The sequence below is a fragment of the Phodopus roborovskii genome, unplaced genomic scaffold (genome assembly GCF_943737965.1).
Source record: "Phodopus roborovskii unplaced genomic scaffold, PHOROB, whole genome shotgun sequence".
Taxonomy (NCBI): domain Eukaryota; kingdom Metazoa; phylum Chordata; class Mammalia; order Rodentia; family Cricetidae; genus Phodopus; species Phodopus roborovskii.
Genome location: NW_026126613.1, coordinates 2,988,959 through 3,010,869, shown reverse-complemented (window position 1 = coordinate 3,010,869; position 21,911 = coordinate 2,988,959). Strand labels below are relative to the sequence as shown.

The window sequence follows — 21,911 nt, the reverse complement described above, 5'->3', positions numbered from 1 at the left end:
GTGATCCCTGCTTCTGTTAACATAAACCCGCTGGCAGGTGTTACAAATACTTTTGTCTTTTGACACTTTTTAGGTTTGCTCCCTTGTCATCTTGCTTCCATTACTTCGGAGAAAAATAATATGCAGGGTATTTTCAGATGGGCTATCCTGTTTTTTCATGTGGGCACTTAGTGCTGTGGACTTCCCTCTTAGCACTGCTGTCTAGTGTCCCATAAGTTTGAGCATGTTGTGCATTCATTTTTATTGACCTCTACGATGTTTTTATGTCTTCTTTTATTTCTTCCTTGACCCAGGGGTTTATGACCCAGGTTGTTTGATTCCCATGGGTTCGTAGGCTCTCTGCAGTTTGTGTTGTTGAATTCTAACATTAAACTATGGTCATCCGATAAGATACAGGGGTTTTTTCCAATTTTTTTTTTTAATCTGTTGAGGTTTGCTTTGTTGCTGAGTCAGTTAATTTTAGAGAAGGTTTCATGTGGTACTATGTTTGGGTGGAAGTTTTCCTTGTTTTCCATATCGATCCCAGTTCACTCTCCCTCCCCCCCCCCACCTCACTCCACAGGGAGGGTGAGGCCTTCCAGGAGGGATCATCAAAATCTGTCAAGTCATTTGCAGTAGGGACCAGGCCCTCCCTCCTTTCTCTAGGCTAAGGGAGTATCCCTCCACGGGGAATGTGCTCCCAAAGTCCTTTTGTGCACCAGGGATGCATCCTGGTTCCACTGTCAGAGGTCCCTTAGACTGCCCAGGCCTTCTAACTGAGACCCATGTTCAGAGGGTCTGAGTCCATCCAATGCTGGATTCCCAGCTATCAGCCTGGGGGTCCATGAGCTCCCCCTTGTTCAGGCCAGCTGTCTCTGGGTTTCTGTAGCCTGTTTTTTTCTCGTAAGTTAAGGATAATAGATCTGGTGCATTGCTTTTCCCTGACACACGAAGGAGACGCCTGTTTACACCCATCGAGCACTATGAACAACCCATGGCAACCAGGTCTAGCTTGGAAAAACCTGTCAGTTTACTGAGAGCTTGGTAACTCGGGCAGCTGTGCCTGTAACCACAGCATCCCCGCCCCAGCATGGGTAACCCCGACTCCAGAAAGCCCCACTGGAGGGAGTGCCGTCCTCATGCAACCTACGCCCCCTGTGCACGCCAGCACTTCTCCGCACCAAGCCCAGCTGGCACGAGGTGGGGCGGCTGTATGGAAAGCCCTTCTGGGAAGCAGTAGTAGCCCTGCGCCAAGCTGGCTGTTGCTGCAGTGATTTCACTATTTGGTGGCATGGCTGCATCGCCAGGTTATTCTGTAGATGCTACCACAGCAATCTCTCCTCTGTGGTGACCATTGCCCGCGGTCAGACCTACATCATTCTGCACCTCTTGCTGGCCACGGGGGTCTTTGGGTGCTCCTTCCCCATACTCTGGCCCCTTCATGGCCAAGGGCCGCTGTTGTGATCTTACTTCCTATTGCCAGAGTTTGTGAATTTCCCTGTGAGCGTAGCTTGAGTTCTAATAGTTCATAATAAAAGCCTAGACCCAGCAGAGAAGCAGAGCAGCCAGCCACAAGAGCCCTTACCTTTACCCAACCCTCAGGTTGAAGAGAGACCGAGTCCCTCTCTTCTCCCGCCTATATTCCTCTCTGCACCCCCCAGACCGACCTCTCACTCCCTGTCTGTTTGTACAGACCCCCAGACCTGTACGCTTAACTAGCTAGCTCCGCCTTCTGATCTCCATCGAACTTTATTTGTTAGAGTATGAAAAAGATATCACCACAGGTGAGTGCAAGAAAATAATTTCCTGGAGGAAACTGGGCACATCATCCGCAAACTTACGTTTCAATAAACCTATACAGGTTATATTCCTTTAAATTCCAGGATAGGGATGAGCACATTATAAAAGGAGGTGTTTACTTTGATAATGTTAGGAATGTATCTGTAAACACAGAAGAATATGTTTATTATATTTTCTGTGCTTGACTTTAGTCAAAAGACCAAGAGGTGACTTGTTGTATAGACTGAATATGAGTAACCAGTATTTGGATCTGATTCTACTGTGGTCAGTAGTTTCTTTCTTTAAAAAAATAAAGTCATGATTCTCCAGCATTTATCTACAAAGAACTCCTAGATTAAAAGTACATTTTCTGTGTCGAGTTTTTGTGTCTACTCTGTCCAGTACTGCAAGCCACTTGTATTAACTGGGAGCCATGCTAAAATACTCGGCTTGAGTTATAACCCCATTGATGATGTGATCACATAAGTAGCAGTTCTCACCCTTCCTAATGCTGGGGCCCTTTAATACAGCTCCTTATGTTGTGGTGGTATGTGCGCACCCTCATGCTGCATGTTGTTTGGGGAGTGCGTGTGTTTCTACATGCATGTGTGAATGAGAGGTCACCCTCACGTGCCATCCTCTCAAGCACCTTCTTATTGAGTCAAGGTTTCTCAATAGCCTAGAGTTTGCCAGGGAGGCTCAGCTTGCTGGCCAGCCACGAGCCCACCTTCCCAGTGCTGAGGTTGGTTATAAGCACACACCACCTCACCGGCCATTTTATGTGGAATCGCCACGTGACATAAAGGTCAGAGCAGAATCCAAATGGACAGACAGAAGAGAAGGCTGCGTGTTGGCCTGGGAGTGTTGATCTAGAATAAATATGGTTTCTCCGTTATATTTTTTAAAGGTTGACATGTAGATAATATTATAGTAATACATCTTTTTGCTTGAGCCAATCAATTACTTTACCAGAAAACAGTATGAATGAAATGTTGAAGAGATGACATAAGAATGTTACTAACTTATATCTTTCTAGCATTATAAACATAACAAATCATATTTTATAGCATGTTGGAAATAAGTCACGGGAATATTAAAAACAAAATGTTTCAAAATTTAAAAAGTAAGATCATAGGAACAAAATATAAAATCTAAAATTGGGTTCAATAATCCAGGAGATAAAGTTAGTTGATGTGCTACAGAGATACAGGCTTTGAAAATGGCAATTTTTACATCTCACATAGTAGCTTTCATGGTTCATAATTATTGTATAATAAGAGATAATTTAAAAAAACAATAGCATGAGTTACACAGACACCAAAGGAATAAGCATTAAGCATTTCCTTTAACCCAATTAAATGAGACCTGGGCAGATGTTATAACTGGTTCAAAGGAGAACCCAAACAGCATCTGCATTTGGAGACTAGGGATGCTGACGTGACTCTGTAGTGGATGCAACAGTAGCAGTAAGGAAGGGGAATCATTGGACTTCCACAGCCAAGGCAGAATTTCCTCTGAACAGAGAAGCAACTTCGTATTGCTGGCAGTTATCAAGTCACATAAGATAGACTTTGTGTCATCAGAGCCAGGTCATCTAGAGGTGTGCGCTGTAGACCTAGAGTAGACCAGCTTCCAAGTGGAGCACAGCTTTCCCCTTGTTGCATGCATTATAGCCATTCAGATTACAGAACTTCACTATGGGAGGAGAATTTCACACTCATTGGGTAAAGAACTAACAGTTTGCCGTTTGAAGTTGGTTGGTTTGCTTCTGTCTGCTCTCTTACACAGAGTTACTTGTACCTTCCTCCTTTTAATCACCATCCTCCTGTCTCAACCTCTCCAGTCCTGGGGTTATAGTATGTACACCACCACACCTGACCACGTGATAAAACACCACGACTAAGACAGTTTCTCGAAGAAAGGGTTGGTTTGGGCTTATAGTTCTAGAGGGTTGGAGTCCATAGCGGTTGGGATAGCATGACAGCAGGTGGCAGGCATAGGAAACTCCTTGAACCACAAGCACAGAGAGAATGAGCTAGAAGTAGCTAAGCTGTTTCACTCTCGAAGCCTGGCCCTAGTCACACACATCCCCCACCCCACCAGCCTGAACCACCTAACCCTTCCCAAATAGCACAACCAACCAGAGCCCAAGTGTTCAAATGCCTAAAGCCACGGGGGCATTTCCTTTTCAGCCATCACACTCTAGCTGTCACACTAAAAGTTTTTCATCGTATATGGAGATAGTATGTGATTGTGTGTCACACAAGGCTGCTTTCACAGGTGTATATTGTTTGTTGTTCATATCCCTCCCATATTTCCTGCTGCTTTTTCTTCCTCTCCCACTAATTTCCTAGACAGCTTCATTTTTACTTTGGTGTCATATATACATGATTTCCTGTATCTATGTAAAGCACAAAAGCCACTAATGACAGAAACAAAACGTTATTCTTTCTGAGGCCATTTTAACTCACTTAATATGACTATTTTCAGTTACATTCCTTTGCATGTTTAAAAAAATCGCATAATGTATTTTCTTTATCCATGGCCTCTGTTGTTGAACACCCACATAGTTTCCATAATCTAGGTATTGTAAATGTTATAGTGTAAGGAGTAAGGTTTTTCCGCCCTCCGTCTTGTCTTGTCCCGCCACTGCGCTGCCAGCCCCAAATAACACACAGAGACTCTGTATTTGATATAATGCTGTTGGCCCGTTACTACTTTCTTATCGGCTAGCCCTGTCTTAATTATTAACCCATTTCTATGTATTTCCATGTGGTCTTACGTGGTCTTCTTACCAGGGAAAGGGGCCAGCGTCTTGTCTCCCCAGACTCTCCATCTTGACTCCTCCTTACTACTTCCTCTTTGCTCCTTGTCTCCCAGTCCCTCCTATCTTCCTTTCCTATTGGCCAACAGTGCTTTATTCATTAACCAGTATGAGAAACATATATACATAATGGCATCTCCCATCATTATAGCTCTCATAAAATATTTATTTTATGAAATAAATACCACTTGTATTGTGTTGAGGAGCTTACTTTCTTTTATTTTATTTCTTTTATTGGTTTCATTTCTTCATGTAAATTTCCATTAGCCAAATCCATACAAAGATCCCAGCAAAAGAGCTCATTCTAGCTGGGGTTAGTGGCACACAGTTTTAATCCCAGCACTCAGGAGGCAGAGGCAGGGGGCAGGTGGATCTCTGTGAGTTCCAGGCTAGCCTGGAACAGAATAAGTTCCAGGACAGACAGGACTACACAAAGAAACCCTGTTTTGTAAAATAAATAAACAGACAAACACAAAAATCCCAATTCATTCTGATCCCTGGATAGCTGTCCTCATTAGCAAGCCTTTTTTCCTTGTATCAGTGACCATGTTTTCACAGGGTCAAATAGGCATAATTCTGTATGTGTGCTTGCATGTGGGTATGTGCTTCCTATGTGAGTGCCTGCAGAGGCCAGGAAAGGGGGCCAGATCAGTGGAACTGGAGTAATAAGTGTTATGAGCTACCTGGTGTGGGTGCTGGGAATGGAACCCAGCTTCTCTGCTGGACTAGCACCTGTTCTTACCTGCTGAGCCCTGAGACCCTCTTCTTTAAGTGACTAGTGATCAAAGAGAAGATTTCAGGGGTGTGTGGCTTTGTCAAGCTTAGTTCCTTCCTGGTATAAAGCATCCCTGCAAGATCAAGAAAGCGAAGTCCTGTGGCAAGGAAGCGTTCCTAGTTTCATCTTCATCTCTTAGTTTTCAAGATGAGACCCACTACATAGGAGAAAATACCTCATTTTTACAGAGGTTATCTGAACATTACAGCAAGTAGCTTGCTCAATTTTCACCTGGCTACATGGTGAGCAATTGTAGAGTGCTGATTCTTGACAAAGGATAAAATCTGTCAGTCACAAGAGAACCGATTTGGCCAGAGAAGTAGAGCAGGGATTATTTACTTTGCATCTCTTCCTTGTCATTTACCCAGGCTGTAACTGGGCTGGAATAACAGATTAAACTCATTATCACTACAAGCCAAAACAGTCTATATTCTGTCTTTCTTTCAATGAGTTAGTTTTCATTTGTTATTTGTGTATATAATGAGGGTGTCCATGCAGATGTGTATATGGGTGTGTGTCCATGTGAGTGCAGATGTGTGTATGGGTGTGTCCATGTGAGTGCAGATGTGTACATGGGTGTGTGTCCATGTGAGTGCAGATGTGTATATGGGGGTGTCCATGTGAGTGCAGATGTGTGTATGGGGGGTGTCCATGTGAGTGCAGATGTGTATATGGGGGTGTTCATGTGAGTGCAGATGTTTATATGTGGGGGTGTCCATGTGAGTGCAGATGTGTGTATGGGTGTGTCCATGTGAGTGCAGATGTGTATATGGGGGTGTTCATGTGAGTGCAGATGTGTGTATGGGGGGTGTCCATGTGAGTGCAGATGTGTATATGGGGGTGTTCATGTGAGTGCAGATGTTTATATGTGGGGGTGTCCATGTGAGTGCAGATGTGTGTATGGGTGTGTCCATGTGAGTGCAGATGTGTATATGGGGGTGTTCATGTGAGTGCAGATGTGTGTATGGGGGTGTTCATGTGAGTGCAGATGTGTGTATGGGTGTGTCCATGTGAGTGCAGATGTGTGTATGGGGGTGTGTTCATGTGAGTGCAGATGTGTGTATGGGGGGTGTCCATGTGAGTGCAGATGTGTGTATGGGGGTGTCCATGTGAGTGCAGATGTGTGTATGGGGGGTGTTCATGTGAGTGCAGATGTGTATATGGGGGTGTGTCCATGTGAGTGCAGATGTGTGTATGGGGGTGTCCATGTGAGTGCAGATGTGTATATGGGGGTGTTCATGTGAGTGCAGATGTTTATATGTGGGGGTGTTCATGTGAGTGCAGATGTGTGTATGGGTGTGTCCATGTGAGTGCAGATGTGTGTATGGGGGTGTCCATGTGAGTGCAGATGTGTGTATGGGGGGTGTTCATGTGAGTGCAGATGTGTGTATGGGGGGTGTTCATGTGAGTGCAGATGTGTGTATGGGGGTGTCCATGTGAGTGCAGATGTGTGTATGGGGGTGTCCATGTGAGTGCAGATGTGTGTATGGGGGGGTGTTCATGTGAGTGCAGATGTGTGTATGGGGAGTGTCCATGTGAGTGCAGATGTGTGTATGGGGGTGTTCATGTGAGTGCAGATGTGTGTATGGGGGTGTTCATGTGAGTGCAGATGTGTATATGGAGGTGTGTCCATGTGAGTGCAGATGTGTGTATGGGTGTGTCCATGTGAGTGCAGATGTGTGTATGGGGGGGTGTTCATGTGAGTGCAGATGTGTATATGGGGGTGTCCATGTGAGTGCAGATGTGTGTATGGGGGTGTTCATGTGAGTGCAGATGTGTATATGGGGGTGTGTCCATGTGAGTGTAGATGTGTGTATGGGTGTGTCCATGTGAGTGCAGATGTGTGTATGGGGGGTGTCCATGTGAGTGCAGATGTGTGTATGGGGGGGTGTTCATGTGAGTGCAGATGTGTATATGGGGGTGTTCATGTGAGTGCAGATGTGTGTATGGGGGGTGTTCATGTGAGTGCAGATGTGTGTATGGGGGTGTCCATGTGAGTGCAGATGTGTATATGGGGGTGTGTCCATGTGAGTGCAGATGTGTGTATGGGTGTGTCCATGTGAGTGCAGATGTGTGTATGGGTGTGTCCATGTGAGTGCAGATGTGTGTATGGGGGGTGTTCATGTGAGTGCAGATGTGTATATGGGGGGGTGTTCATGTGAGTGCAGATGTGTATATGGGGGGTGTGTCCATGTGAGTGCAGATGTGTGTATGGGGGTGTCCATGTGAGTGCAGATGTGTATATGGGGGTGTTCATGTGAGTGCAGATGTTTATATGTGGGGGTGTTCATGTGAGTGCAGATGTGTGTATGGGGGTGTTCATGTGAGTGCAGATGTGTGTATGGGGGTGTCCATGTGAGTGCAGATGTGTGTATGGGGGGGTGTTCATGTGAGTGCAGATGTGTGTATGGGGGGTGTTCATGTGAGTGCAGATGTGTGTATGGGTGTGTCCATGTGAGTGCAGATGTGTGTATGGGGGTGTCCATGTGAGTGCAGATGTGTGTATGGGGGGGTGTTCATGTGAGTGCAGATGTGTGTATGGGGAGTGTCCATGTGAGTGCAGATGTGTGTATGGGGGTGTCCATGTGAGTGCAGATGTGTGTATGGGGGTGTTCATGTGAGTGCAGATGTGTATATGGGGGTGTGTCCATGTGAGTGCAGATGTGTGTATGGGTGTGTCCATGTGAGTGCAGATGTGTGTATGGGGGGTGTTCATGTGAGTGCAGATGTGTATATGGGGGTGTCCATGTGAGTGCAGATGTGTGTATGGGGGTGTTCATGTGAGTGCAGATGTGTATATGGGGGTGTGTCCATGTGAGTGTAGATGTGTGTATGGGTGTGTCCATGTGAGTGCAGATGTGTGTATGGGGGGTGTCCATGTGAGTGCAGATGTGTGTATGGGGGGGTGTCCATGTGAGTGCAGATGTGTGTATGGGGGGTGTTCATGTGAGTGCAGATGTGTGTATGGGGGGTGTTCATGTGAGTGCAGATGTGTGTATGGGGGTGTCCATGTGAGTGCAGATGTGTATATGGGGGTGTGTCCATGTGAGTGCAGATGTGTGTATGGGTGTGTCCATGTGAGTGCAGATGTGTGTATGGGTGTGTCCATGTGAGTGCAGATGTGTGTATGGGGGGGTGTTCATGTGAGTGCAGATGTGTATATGGGGGTGTTCATGTGAGTGCAGATGTGTGTATGGGGGGTGTTCATGTGAGTGCAGATGTGTGTATGGGGGTGTCCATGTGAGTGCAGATGTGTGTATGGGGGTGTCCATGTGAGTGCAGATGTGTGTATGGGGGTGTTCAGGTGAGTGCAGATGTGTATATGGGGGTGTCCATGTGAGTGCAGATGTGTGTATGGGTGTGTCCATGTGAGTGCAGATGTGTGTATGGGGGGGTGTTCATGTGAGTGCAGATGTGTATATGGGGGTGTCCATGTGAGTGCAGATGTGTGTATGGGTGTGTCCATGTGAGTGCAGATGTGTGTATGGGGGGGTGTTCATGTGAGTGCAGATGTGTATATGGGGGTGTTCATGTGAGTGCAGATGTGTGTATGGGGGTGTTCATGGGAGTGCAGATGTGTATATGTGGGTGTCCATGTGAGTGCAGATGTGTATATGGGGGTGTCCATGTGAGTGCAGATGTGTGTATGGGTGTGTCCATGTGAGTGCAGATGTGTGTATGGGGGGGTGTTCATGTGAGTGCAGATGTGTATATGGGGGTGTTCATGTGAGTGCAGATGTGTGTATGGGGGTGTTCATGTGAGTGCAGATGTGTATATGTGGGTGTCCATGTGAGTGCAGATGTGTATATGGGGGTGTCCATGTGAGTGCAGATGTGTGTATGGGGGTGTCCATGTGAGTGCAGATGTGTGTATGGGGGGTGTCCATGTGAGTGCAGATGTGTGTATGGGGGTGTCCATGTGAGTGCAGATGTGTGTATGGGGGGTGTTCATGTGAGTGCAGATGTGTGTATGGGGTGTTCATGTGAGTGCAGATGTGTGTATGGGTGTGTCCATGTGAGTGCAGATGTGTGTATGGGGGGTGTCCATGTGAGTGCAGATGTGTGTATGGGGGGTTGTCCATGTGAGTTCAGATGCCAGCAGAGTTCCAAAGATGTTGGATCCTCTAGAGATATAGTTATAGGCAATTGAGAGTTTCCAGATTTGGGTGCAGGGAACCAAACTAAGGAATTCTAAAAGAGAGGGAAGCATTCTTAACCTCTGAGCATCTCTCTAGCACACACTTTAACTCTTTCATGATTCCAATGTAGTTATTAAGACAGGATATGCTTTGGCACAAGTTTCTTTAGGCTCACACATTAAGTTGTTCCTGTGGGCACATTTAAATAAATCATGCAACATGCTCCTAAAGCCACTAACATTCTATAAATAAATGTTGCTTTTGTAAAGTAAACATTGTTAAAATGAACTTATGAATATCCTTACAAGTTCTGTAATAAAATTTATCAGTAAGGGAGGGATTGTTATTATTTTCTTCATAAAAATGCAGATCCTGTCGACATTATTATTTGTATAAAAAGTAGCTCTATCATTGTGATGTCACAGTTCTGCATGGTACAGCAGGTACTATGGAGTCCCAGAATGGCAGCTTTCAGTGTGCTGTCTATGGGCCTGACTTGCGGATAAGCTGCACAGTTATGAAGATGTATCACCAAACTTGGCTTGTGACCTCTGTATATTGTTCTTTCCTCTGAAATTTCATGCTGTCTGCTTCTGTTTTAAAGGGCAGGCATGTGTGTGACCTGGTCACATCTGAAATTCTTGTTTTATATTCCTAATGTTGTTGGGTATTTTTACTGTGTTACTTAAGTTCTTTTATACATTGTTTAATGTCTACATCCACTTGGTAGATCATAAATTATTTCTTTAATTTAATGACGAAACTCCTACTTTAAAATTTCTTGTGTTCCAGTCTGATATTGTTATTTATTTATCATATAAACTTTTCTTGAAACAGCTTCTCATTGTGTAGCCCTGGCTTGCCTGGAAGTCACTGTTTGGACCAGAGTGGCCTAGAATTCATGGACTATCCTCCTGCCTTTGCCTCAAAAATCCTGGGATTACAGATATGTGCCTTCTTGATGATTGCCATCTATAACAGTGCTTAATAGTAAAATAAATTTCATTGCTCATTGGAGAAGATTTGAGTGTAGTCACACCAAAACTTAAAAGAAATCATGTGATGAGAAAGGGAAAAAAATGATAAAAGTTGACACAGTTCTGGTGGAACTGTGATCCTTTCAGCAGAGTCCTGTGACATCTCTCTGACCCTATAGACTTGGGAATGTTCCCAGGAAAAACACCTCTAGACTTTCCATTCCAGCCAAGCTACTGAAATAAGAAAGTGAGCAAACATTTTCAGTAACTGTACATTACCCTCATATTCATCTATGTAAGCAACCACCTCCTATTTTAACAGTTTTGGTGTGAGTTCAATGTATGTCCTTCCTCTATGCGAAATATTTATTCCTAAAGATAAATGTGACCAAATAATAAAGAAGAACTCAGAGCTTCAGGGCAGGATGCAAGTGTGCCATTTGAAGAGTTTGGCTGCTGCAGAAAGGCGTCTGGCTTCTGTGAGTGCATGAGAAGTCACTTCTGACCCAGACACGCCTTCCTTCTTCATCTCTTCATTGTCTGGTCCTGGAGACGGGCCACTGTGGGTGGGATTTGGCCCTATTTCATAACAAGCTGCTTTTACTCCCAAGAAAGTGAAATGCATTAAGTTATCTGTGTCCGAGCACATCTATCCTTTTCCATTAGCCGGAACAGAGTACGCTGCTTGTCACCGAGAAAGATAACATTTATTTCAAATAAAGATGGACCTTGTGACCTAGAATTCGTTATTTGGTTCTTCCGGTGGGATACGGCATAGGGAACTCTGAACAAATGATTATTGTTTCACACAGGTGCTGCGGCATCTACCAAGTGCTTTTAAATGTAATGAGATAAACCCCAGAGTACCTGGTTTATAACTGTGCCTGAGTGAACTGTGCTGATGCAGTTTACCCCATCCCCCACGCCTCTGATGGCTTCACTCCCCTCCTCTTCTCCCTTAAACCCAACACATCATTTTCCATCTCTCCTTTGCAGTGACCTGCACTACCATTTGTCTTATACCCCACCCCCCCTTTTCCGTCATCTTGTTGTCTCGCTAGGATGATGAAAGGCTTCAGAGAAGTGTTGTTGGTGTATTTTAGCTGGTTCCCAAGGTACTTTGGTACATTTTTAGTTGCTGTTACAAGCCAGACCACATCATTAATCAGATCCAAAAAGCTAATAAACCCGAGGCGGTTCAAAAGATAGAAGACATTAAATAAGGTGACGACATAAACATGTAAATTTTATTATCCAGCTAATTCTCACCATACCTGTCATTGGGGTCTAGTGTAAAAGTTTGCACATAGTGTATATTTTTAAATGTTCTTTTTCTCTTAGGAAAGTGATTGGATGGGTATTATAATAAACAGTTGAACCCACTAACCAGTAAGAGATAGAGATAATTCCTCATCATATAACCAACTAATAAAAGAGTTCAGTAGAGTAGTTGACAGGTAAGAAACTCCCCTTTGAACTTCTTACAAATCTCACCTTAGTTTAGTCTGAAACTGAGATTAGAAGACAGAATTCATTTCTACTTCCAGGAGCTTTAGTTTCAAATTCTGTTTTGTGCCCATGCCACCCAGAACTAGGAAACACAGCCATCTGAACGCCTATGTTTTACTGTGCACTAAAAAGAGTTGGTTGGCAATTATATTGTTGGAATCCCCACTTTGTTTTTGATAATGCTGAGAATCTAATTGAATGGCCTAGGAAGAGAACTAAAGAGTGGGCTATTGTTGTTAAAGAGATCCTTTTAGAAAACATGCAGCTTAAACATTAGAGAAAGGTCATCTTTTAAAAACGGTATGGAAAGTAAATTTTCTATTAAAACCCAACCACATTTGCAAGACTATAAACTGTGGTGATTTGACTGATCAGAAATTTTACACTTGATCCTTAGTTGGCGGAGGCACTGTTGGTGGAGGTTAGGAGCTTTAACCTCACCAGAGGAGGTATGTCATGGGCAGATCTGGAGGGGCCTGAGAGTTCAGAGTCTTCTCTCATTTGCAGACCTTTCTCTCTGCTTACATATTGTAGAGAGAAATGCCATCTTTCCATTCCGTGCTATGCACATCCTCCCTCCGGAACCCTGACGCACAAATCAATTTGGTCAAGGTATTTTAGCACAGCAACAAAAAGTGACTAGTACATACACCTAACAAATGTATGTGCATTTCAAGATTATATTTAGGCAACTAAAGATAGCAAATTAAGCATTACCGTAGGAGATCTTAAATGCTGATTTGTAATGAAAGTAGCAGTTGATTAAGGAACGTTAGGCTCTCGTCCATTTCGATGGCACAAGGACCCACACTTTGAACCCATTACTGATTGTAATTGAATAATGGCCTCAGTTCAGAAAAGCCAGTTCTAAAGTTAAACTCCGGAGTTTTATATACTATTTTCCTTCTTAAATAAGCCAAGATCTGTTGTGGTGAGAAATTGGAAGCTTTTCAACTACCACAACCAGAAACAGGGAGTCAGCTTTATGTGTCATCAAACACTTACGAGCACCCTTCCTCATTCCTGCCTTGCCTTTCCCTTCTCTCCCATCTCTCCTTTCCTCCTGAGGGCTCAGTGTTGTTGAAGCAGTGTTTTCGAGGTCTGCGCTGCTCCTCACACATTCACTAACAGAGTCCCTTGTTAAGACTGCTAGAATAGGGACTTCGAACTAAGTACTGCTGCGAAATTTTGAACACAAAATACTGGTGCTGGGTGGTCAAGAATTTTTACTTGATAGGTCTGTACCCGGAAGTTAAAGATTTTAAAACTTTCGTCATACAGTAGTACAGCCATACCACTGGGAATAATAGTGAACATCCAGTTAGAGCCTGGAAATGCATTCCTATAATTATAATTGCTTTCTTTCTTCACTATACAAACAGCAATCGATTCTTTAGTTATTTTGAGACAGAACTATAGTGTCTTATGGAGTAATGAAATGCCACTTCACCGACTTTTCCACTATTTGCTAACCATTTACCCTCCACCAGCTTTGCCATACATTTAAAAATGTATAAATTATTTAAGCTTGTGTAGTGTCTTTGAAGCATAATGTTGAGTATATTTTATTGGCTTACACATAATTTTTAATGAACGATTTATCCCAGAGTTTTTTCTTAGATGTACTTCTGTATCTAAATATTCCTTTCCTTTATTCCCATTAATATCTGAAAAATATTTCTAGATATTTGTGAGCTTTATTTTTTAGTTTGATATATTTATAGCTTAGTTGTAAAGATACAGATTCTAGCCTACCTAGTAAAGATACAGACCTAGACCACCTAGGTACATTATAATTATTGTTATTGTTGTTTACTTTTATAGTTTTTTTTCCCAGTGTGGACAAAGCTTTACTTCAAATATTTCTACCTGTAATCTTTGTGATCACGTCATGGTGAACATGCAGCCAGTTCTTACAGGCTAGCTCAGGGTATATGTATTAATTTTGAAATTTGCTGTCAAATTGATCCCAATTTCTATTCACTCTAGCCATCAGAATCTAGTTGCAGCCCCTTCGGGCATCACAGCGTGATGTCTGTCTTTTAGTTTCTGAACGGAACTGCCCAGTCAGTCAAACAGCACATCCACCTAGACTTTTGACTGACTTGCAGTCCCCATCCCCCATCCCCAAGATAGGGTTTCTTTGTGTGACAGCCCCGGCTGTTCTGGAAGTCCCTCTGTTCCAGGGACTCACAGAGATCCACCTGCCTCTGCCTCCCGAGTGCTGGGTTAAAGGCGTATGCCAGCACTACTGGCTACTTGACTTACAGTCTTAAGTATGTGATTAAAGTGAATGGAAAAACTCTTTTGCAAGTAACAAAAGTGTGTTAACATATGAGTGTTGAAATATGAAATAAACCTTCCCCTTGTTGGGGAAAAGTCTGGACTAGACTGAAACCCTGCCTTTCATTGTGTAGAAGAAAGCCTAGAGAGAAGCCCATATCTCAGAGAAGGTGGGCTTCGAATGGTATGGGTGTGGTGTTTGATGTGTGCTATTTGGTGTTTCAGATTCAGTACATATAATCAATATGGTTGGAATGAACTTTTATATAGTAAAAGTGAAGTAAATTTTATTTTCAATTAAAATTTCCATCTAGGCAAACTCAAGTCTCAATTTCTGTTAATGCAATGTAAATGTTCGTGGAAGTTGTGTTTTATTAAACAATATTTTAAAAACATAGTAAGTTCTCAATATAGAATACAGCCATTAGTATATCTATTATGACCAGTTTAAAATTGTTAATAGTATGGTTAGCCCTGCTCTATATAGAGTTCTTTGTCAGGGTGATGGAGAATAGTAGACAGAGAATTTGGTGGCACAGGGCTGGCCTACAACTTGGTTTATAGCCGAGGATGACCTTGAATTCTTGATTCTCCTGCTTCTTCCTGAGTGTTGTGACTATAGGTGTTCACCACTGGGCTCAACTGTAGGTTCTATTTGGTGCTAGAGACTTAACCCAGGACTTTGTGCATAGTAGCCAAGTTAGCTACACCCTAGACCCAGATTATGTCCTGTCTTTCTTCGTTATTCAAGACAGGGTTTCACTGTATAGCTGTCTGGCTGTCCTGGAACTCACTGTAAACCAGGATGATGACCTCCAACTCTTAGAGATCCACCTACCTCTGCCTTCCAAGTGCTGGGATTAAAGGTGTGTACCACCACCGCCTGGCACTCTCTCTCTCTCTCTCTCTCTCTCTCTCTGTGTGTGTGTGTGTGTGTGTGTGTGTGTGTGTGTGTTAAAACAATAGAGGAAGGCCCTAAGAGATGGCTGCGCTAATTAGAGTACCAGTTACTCTTGCAGAGGACTCAAGTTCATTTCTCAACATCAGGGACTCCAAAGACTCTTCTTGCCTCTGTAGTTATTTGCACACACCTGCTTGCACACTCGCACACAAACACATACATTAAAAGTAATAGAGGAGGTGGATACTGATATCTGTATTTATAAGATCCTAATGAAATTTTTTTCTGATGTTAAATGTACATTTGTTCTCTAGGAAGTTTTACCACCGCTGATATTTTTGGAAATTAAAAATGAACTTCGTCAGAATGCTTTACTTAAGTACCATGCAGTGTTAGAAATTTGCATATGGGCTTGAGAGGTGGCTCAGGGATTAAGAGCACCCACTGATCTGTGGGGGGACCTGGGTCTGATTCCAGCAGCCACATGGAGGCTGTCAGCTCTCTGTACCTCCAGTTTCAGGGGATCTGATGCTCCCTTCTGGCCTCTTTGAACACCACTCCTACATGTGATGTAGGCATACATGCAGGCAAAACATTCATACACATCAAATAAAAAGGAAAAGAGAAATTTGGATATACAAACGAATGAAATTTCAAAAGGAATCTTATCACGGCTTGCTTTGAGAGAAATTCGGAAGTAAGTGCACTGGTTGTGTGGCTTACTCAAGTCTCTTGACTCCGCTGGAACCTTCCAAGACAGATCCTGTAGAGAATAAGTGAGTCCTAGGATAGCCAGAAGCTGTTGCTACATGGTGGGGGCTTGTGAAGACTATGTCACAGCCGGCTCTCTCATCTTACAGGGGACACACAGGCTCTGATATTCTCAGACATTCTCAGACTTTGACCTCACAGCTCTCTTGGCTTCAACCCACCCATTTCTCACCACTACCACGCTGACATGATTAAGAGATAATTAAAACCTGTGTCCCAAAATGTTAGAAAATGAGAGAGCTGAGGAATGTTAGTATCCGCCCCCCCCCGTGTGGTGTGTGTGTGTGTGTGTGTGTGTGTGTGTGTGTGTGTGTGTGTGTCCACCCCACCTGTACCTGTAGCACTGACCACGCATGTTTGGGTGTGGTCATGGGTGCTTCTTGTGTAACTGCCTTGTCCCCGAATAAACTTCACTTAACCTGTAATGAGTCCAGTGAATCTTGATTCCTACACAATACTCTTTCCCTCTCTCTCTCTCTCTCTCTCTCTCCCCCTCTCTCTCTCCCTCTCTCTCTGTGTGTGTGTGTGATGCTCACTGAGAATTGTGACCTCTGCCCCCTGTTTCTGGATCGTATTTAACTGTGATCGAAACTGAAAATGGGAAAGAATCCCTTTAGAGAGCTCTCTGCAGTTGAGTCCCTGTTTTTTCCAGCCTGGTTTTCTTAAGTCCCCTGGCTGGGCCGCTCATTGGTTCTTCTTATCTTCTTTTTCTGGGAGTTGTATCTCTGCCTTTCCGATACCTCTTTCTCTCCAAAGTGTGTCCTTCTTCTGCTTCTGTATTTTGCCTCTGCTCCCTCATAATGTGCTCAGACAGGGATTTGAATTTCTATGTAAATCTTTATCATTTTCAAATGTTGGGAACCATTCCAACGTGGTTTCTTTATAATGTTTTTCTACAGTCACCTAGATGTCTACAGTATGACTTCTCCCTGATTTTTTTTTTTTAGATCATTTTTGGAGCCAAGGGAAAACATACAACTGCCTTTATTAGCATTGGTGTGTAATTAACAACAGAGCATTTTAATGTAATGCCCCCAGTTTAGCTCAGTTCTAATCATTATGGCTGATATCATTTGGAAGTACAATTGGTTGGGCTGGAGAGGTGGCTTAGCAGTTAAGAGCACTTGCCAACTTTCTTAAGGACCTGGGTTCTGTCCTCCGCATGCACATCAAGTGGCTCAGGACTGCATGCAACTCTGGTATCTGACATCTCTGACCCTGCGTGCACGCACACACACAAAGACACCCCAAAAACGGTACACAAAAAGTCATGCAGGCACACATGCATACACGTAAATAATAACAAATCTTTTTGAAGACTCTATTTTTTTGTTATGTGTGTATGTGTGGGTCTGTGCAAGTGAGTTCAGCTGCCAGTAGAGGCCACACGTGTCCCATCCTTCTGGAGCTACAGTTACAGGAGGTTGGGTGCCTCCCACCGTGGTTATGAGAACCCAAACTTGCTCTGCAAGAGCAATACATGCTCTTCACCAGTGACCCATCTCTGCAGCTCCATAAATCAGTCTTTCTTTTAAAAAATTACTTTCTCATTTATTTCATTAAGATAAATTTCCTAAGAGTAAGTTACTTCTAAATTCTGATTTCCAAATCAAAATTTTCATTTTTAAAAAACAGAATCACCAGAAATTTGGATATGCTTTTAACAATATATGTATACATTCATTCATACATACATAGTTGCTTATTTCATAATGTGTTGAAATAAATAATTTGAAAGTCTTAATAGATTTGTGAATTGTTTGTTTAATTTTGCCATGTTAGGTCTTCTATCTACTGATGAAATTCTCCTTTCAATTAGAAATTTTAATCTTAGTTTGGCAATCTTAAAAATATTGACTGTTATTTATCTTCCACCTTTAAAATCTTCTGAACTATAGTAAGTAATGCTTATAAAAATGTGTGCTACCTCATTGGAGTTAAAGTATCTATCAAAGAATAATGTTCTAAAATTAAACTGGACCTTTTGTTAATAAAGATTAAAGATGCTTAATGTGTAAGAAAGTCTACCTGATGCCATTGTCTCAGGATTTTATAACATACTGAACATTGGTGAGTCATTTGGTTTAAGTTTTTTAAATCCCTGCTGGGGATCCGCTCCAAGGCCTCCTGCATGCTAGACAAAATCATTTTAATTTTTAGGTCAGGGTATTAGAATTTATAACAAACTATAACTGTAGTTTTCTTTGTATAGCCTTTGATCGGGATACTTTCTGCCCCTGTATTTGTTAGGTTTATAGCTGTTGTGGTACACTTCACATCATAATATAAAATCCATTCTAATTAGCGGAAACAAACTGACTTGGAGAAGTATAAAATGTGAACAAAGGGGTCTAGACCCTCATACAGCATGTTTCACGCGTGTGGCTATGGTATCATCTGTGAGCTGAAAGGCAGCTAAACATTAGCATTCTGGTGTCATTGGGATGGAAGTGTTTCATAACGGGCTGTGATGTGAACTCAGTAAGACAGTTGCTGTTGCTGCACGCATATAGAGTGAGTGCTCATCGTCCAGTGTGAAAGGCAGTAGGACCTAATGTTAACACACACCTGAAAAGCCCACCAGGTAAGTATGCACATTGAAATGCAGGGAAACCACAGTGGCTGGGACCACTGTGCAGCAGGAGACCAGCTCTAGTCCTAGGCGCCTCCCGTTTTCTGTCTTTGAAAATGAACCCCTGGATATACTCTGGGCCTCAGGACATGAAAGTAGGCAAAGGCAAATTTAATTTAAGAATTTCTCTACTCCTTATAGAAAACTATATGGAAAAACAGTTCTGTAGTAATGTCATATTCATAGGTGACATTTTCCACTCTGTTTTGGGGGGCCTGAATTTCAGGATTGGCTGGTAATTTTCATCATTTCCTCTTAGGTCATGTGTGGGGTACTTGTATCTGCACGTCAGTGCGTGTTACTATGGTGTGTGTATTTGAGCAGCAAGGAACTAGATGACTTATTTCTTGACTTTTCTCTTTTTTGGAAATATGGTACAGTCTATTAAGATAAATAAATGCCTATTGATTATTACAAAGAATAGAATCCCATCCTGTCTGTTCTGTAAGACAATACTGACAGGGAGCTGAAGAGATGGTTCAGCAATGCTTGTTCTTCCAGAGGACGTGAATCCAGTTCCCTAGCAACCACATCACAACTCACAAACCATCTATAGTGGGATCCAATGCCCTCCTGTGGCATAAGTCATATATACATATAGAGTGTGCATACACACCAAATAAATAAACAAATAAATAAATAAATGCTCATGTTGATAAATGGAGAAGCAGACGATGGTTAATCTTAACATCTGCTAATTGAGAAAATTCATTCTTTATAAATGATTCCAGAACATAGAATATTGAATATCTACATACAGTGCTTGTTATTTTACTAGTAATTAGTTTGTCTTTGAAATATAAAATAATTAAGTTACTAAGCTTGATGTTCTCAAACATACAAATATAATTAGTCATGGTTATTGTTGTAGTATGGTCTTAAACTACTTTTTACATCTAGTCATCTATTTTGTTCTTCATTTTTTAAAAAAACACTGAATTATAATGTGCTTTATAATGAGGATTATGGAATTATAAAGTATACTTGTAAAGTAATTAAAACAGTTGGTTTGGGAAGAAGTCAGTGAGCAAACACTATCTTTAAGACACAAATCAAAATTTTAAGATAAAAGTGCTTCTTAGTGTCTCCACTTTGTGCTAATTCCTTTTTATCTTTTATGTGCATTGGAGTTTTCTTTGTGTGTGAGTCTGTGGGAGGGTGTTGGATTTCCGGGAACCAGAGTTGCAGAGAGTTGTGAGCAGCTAGCTGTGTAGGTGCCGGGAACCGAACCCAGGTCCTCTCAAAGAGCAGTCAGTGCTTTTAATCGCTGAGAAATTATGATTGAAATTGACCTGGATTTTCTAGCGTCTAATATTCAACCTTGTCCATGTCCCCAGTTTACCTTCAGATTTAAATAACAAATAAGAATGAGGCTTATGTTTACTTCAATTTAGGAACGTTTACTCTATAAGGGAAAGCTAGTTTCCATGGGAAGAAAAAGTCAACTTGCCCAGTCACCAACAAGCATCAAGCAAGCATCAGACCAAGCTAATTTGCCTCCTCCATCATCGGATACTTCTTTGCAGCATTGTTCTGCTCTGGCCTCTCGCTGCCTTGCCTCACACTGAGTAACTCACCGAACACTGGTTTTTTGTTTTGTTTGCTTGTTTGTTTTCCTTTTGATTAGACAGCTTAGGTATCACATTTCCTTGTACATTTTATACAACGGCAAAAAATTATTTCGGTTCTATTAGCTTCCATGGATAAAATAATAAACGCTGAAGTCTTCAAGTCATGCAACTTAATTCAGTCTATAATTTTCTCAATGCTGAGCAAGTTAATTCCTGTCCTGGCAAACCGCTCTCTTCTTTTACTCAGTTTTAAAGCTAGTGGTTTTTTCGTTTATTGTTGACTGCCATCTAGTGGGTTAAACTGTTCTTTCACAATAGCCCATTAAATTTGAGTGACTTATTTCTACATGGAAATACTTACCGTGTTTGGGTGCCTTTGCTTTTGCTGGCTGCTGTGTTTAACACAACTGATTTGTAAAGTTACTGGAACATTTTGATGACGACCCTTGGAGCAATCAGTATAAGCAGTATTGATAGTACATATTTTAAAAAAAAATCACATTCGAATAAGGCTCTCTCTGACAGCTTTTGGCTTTTGGTAATTAAAACTGGTATCTATGTAAATTATCATTTTAACAATCAGTTTTTTCATTAATTATGCACGCTACCTACTTTTAAGACGTTTTTCTCATATTTCTTTGCAGATGCTACAACTGTGGTGGCCTTGACCATCACGCTAAAGAATGTCGTCTACCTCCTCAGCCAAAGAAGTGCCATTACTGTCAGAGCGTCAAGCACATGGTGGCAAACTGCCCGCACAGAATTGTCGCACAGCTGCCCACCAGTTCTCAGGGAAGACAGGAGGCAGAATCCCAGCTGTGCACTTCTGCTTCGCCCAGAGAAATGGGAGGGAGCCATGGGTGCACGTCACCGTTTCCTCAGGAGGCAGGCGCAGAGTTGGCAGAGCCGCCGTCAGACAGGTCACCCCAGGAAGTTTCTTCCCTGAAGGCACCAGAGGAGCAAAACAAAAAGGGGCCTTCAATTCAAAAACGGAAAAAAACTTAATACTGGTCAACCTTCTCTTCACCCGGTTGGGAAGTCTACCTCATGCAAGCACAGGGGAATAGCATTCCACAGACAGCAGCTGACCGGGTTCTAACTACTGCTGAAGAACTGGGGGTTTTTAATCAGACAAATCACTCTTAAGCAAATTACATTTAAGCAGGGTGTCAGGTTTTACAGACTTGAGATACTATATATAGTATGTGTACAAGTGAAAGGGGAGATGTGAGTATGTGTGTGTGTGTGTGTGAGGATTTCACATAGGAGTGCAGGCATATACGTACACGTGTGTGTACGTATATGCCTGTCTTTATACACGCATGTATGGCGATAAGAGCACATACTCCCACGGATAACTGGGTATCTCCAAGCATTGAAACTCCATGTGAAACAATTGAGATGGTTTCAGAATTAACCCTTGGATTTTTTCCTAAATACCACTTCTTTTATATTGCGTAAAAATCACCTCCTGACTGTTACCTTTCATGTGAACCAAAGCATGCTCCAGATCTCAGACTGCCAATCAAATGGTACTAAAGGGTTTGGGCTTCTCCGTATCTCCCAGTCTGGATTCATGACTGTGTCCTGGTGCTGATGGAGTGTTTTGCTGTTGCTGTTATCTGTCTTCTGTTTGAAGGCAGTAACTTAACTCTCGAATGCCTCTGACTGCCATAAGCTTTTAATTTTTGGATACATAACTCCAGAAAAGACCATGAATGTGAAGTTTCTGGGCTGATATTTCAGTACCTTTTATTCTGTTTTGATTGTA

At 42.5% G+C, this 21,911-nt stretch overlaps 1 protein-coding gene across 1 annotated transcript in view; it reads left to right on the top strand.

Moving 5' to 3' along the window:
• The window catches only part of Lin28b (lin-28 homolog B), a 75,153-nt gene extending 53,767 nt beyond the window's left edge, over positions 1 to 21,386 (top strand). The window contains exon 4 of the mRNA XM_051206186.1: positions 20,785 to 21,386. Within this exon, the coding sequence (XP_051062143.1) occupies positions 20,785 to 21,145 (361 nt within the window). The 3' untranslated portion in view covers positions 21,146 to 21,386. The remainder of the gene's footprint in view (positions 1 to 20,784) is intronic.
• Positions 21,387 to 21,911: the final 525 nt, after the last annotated feature.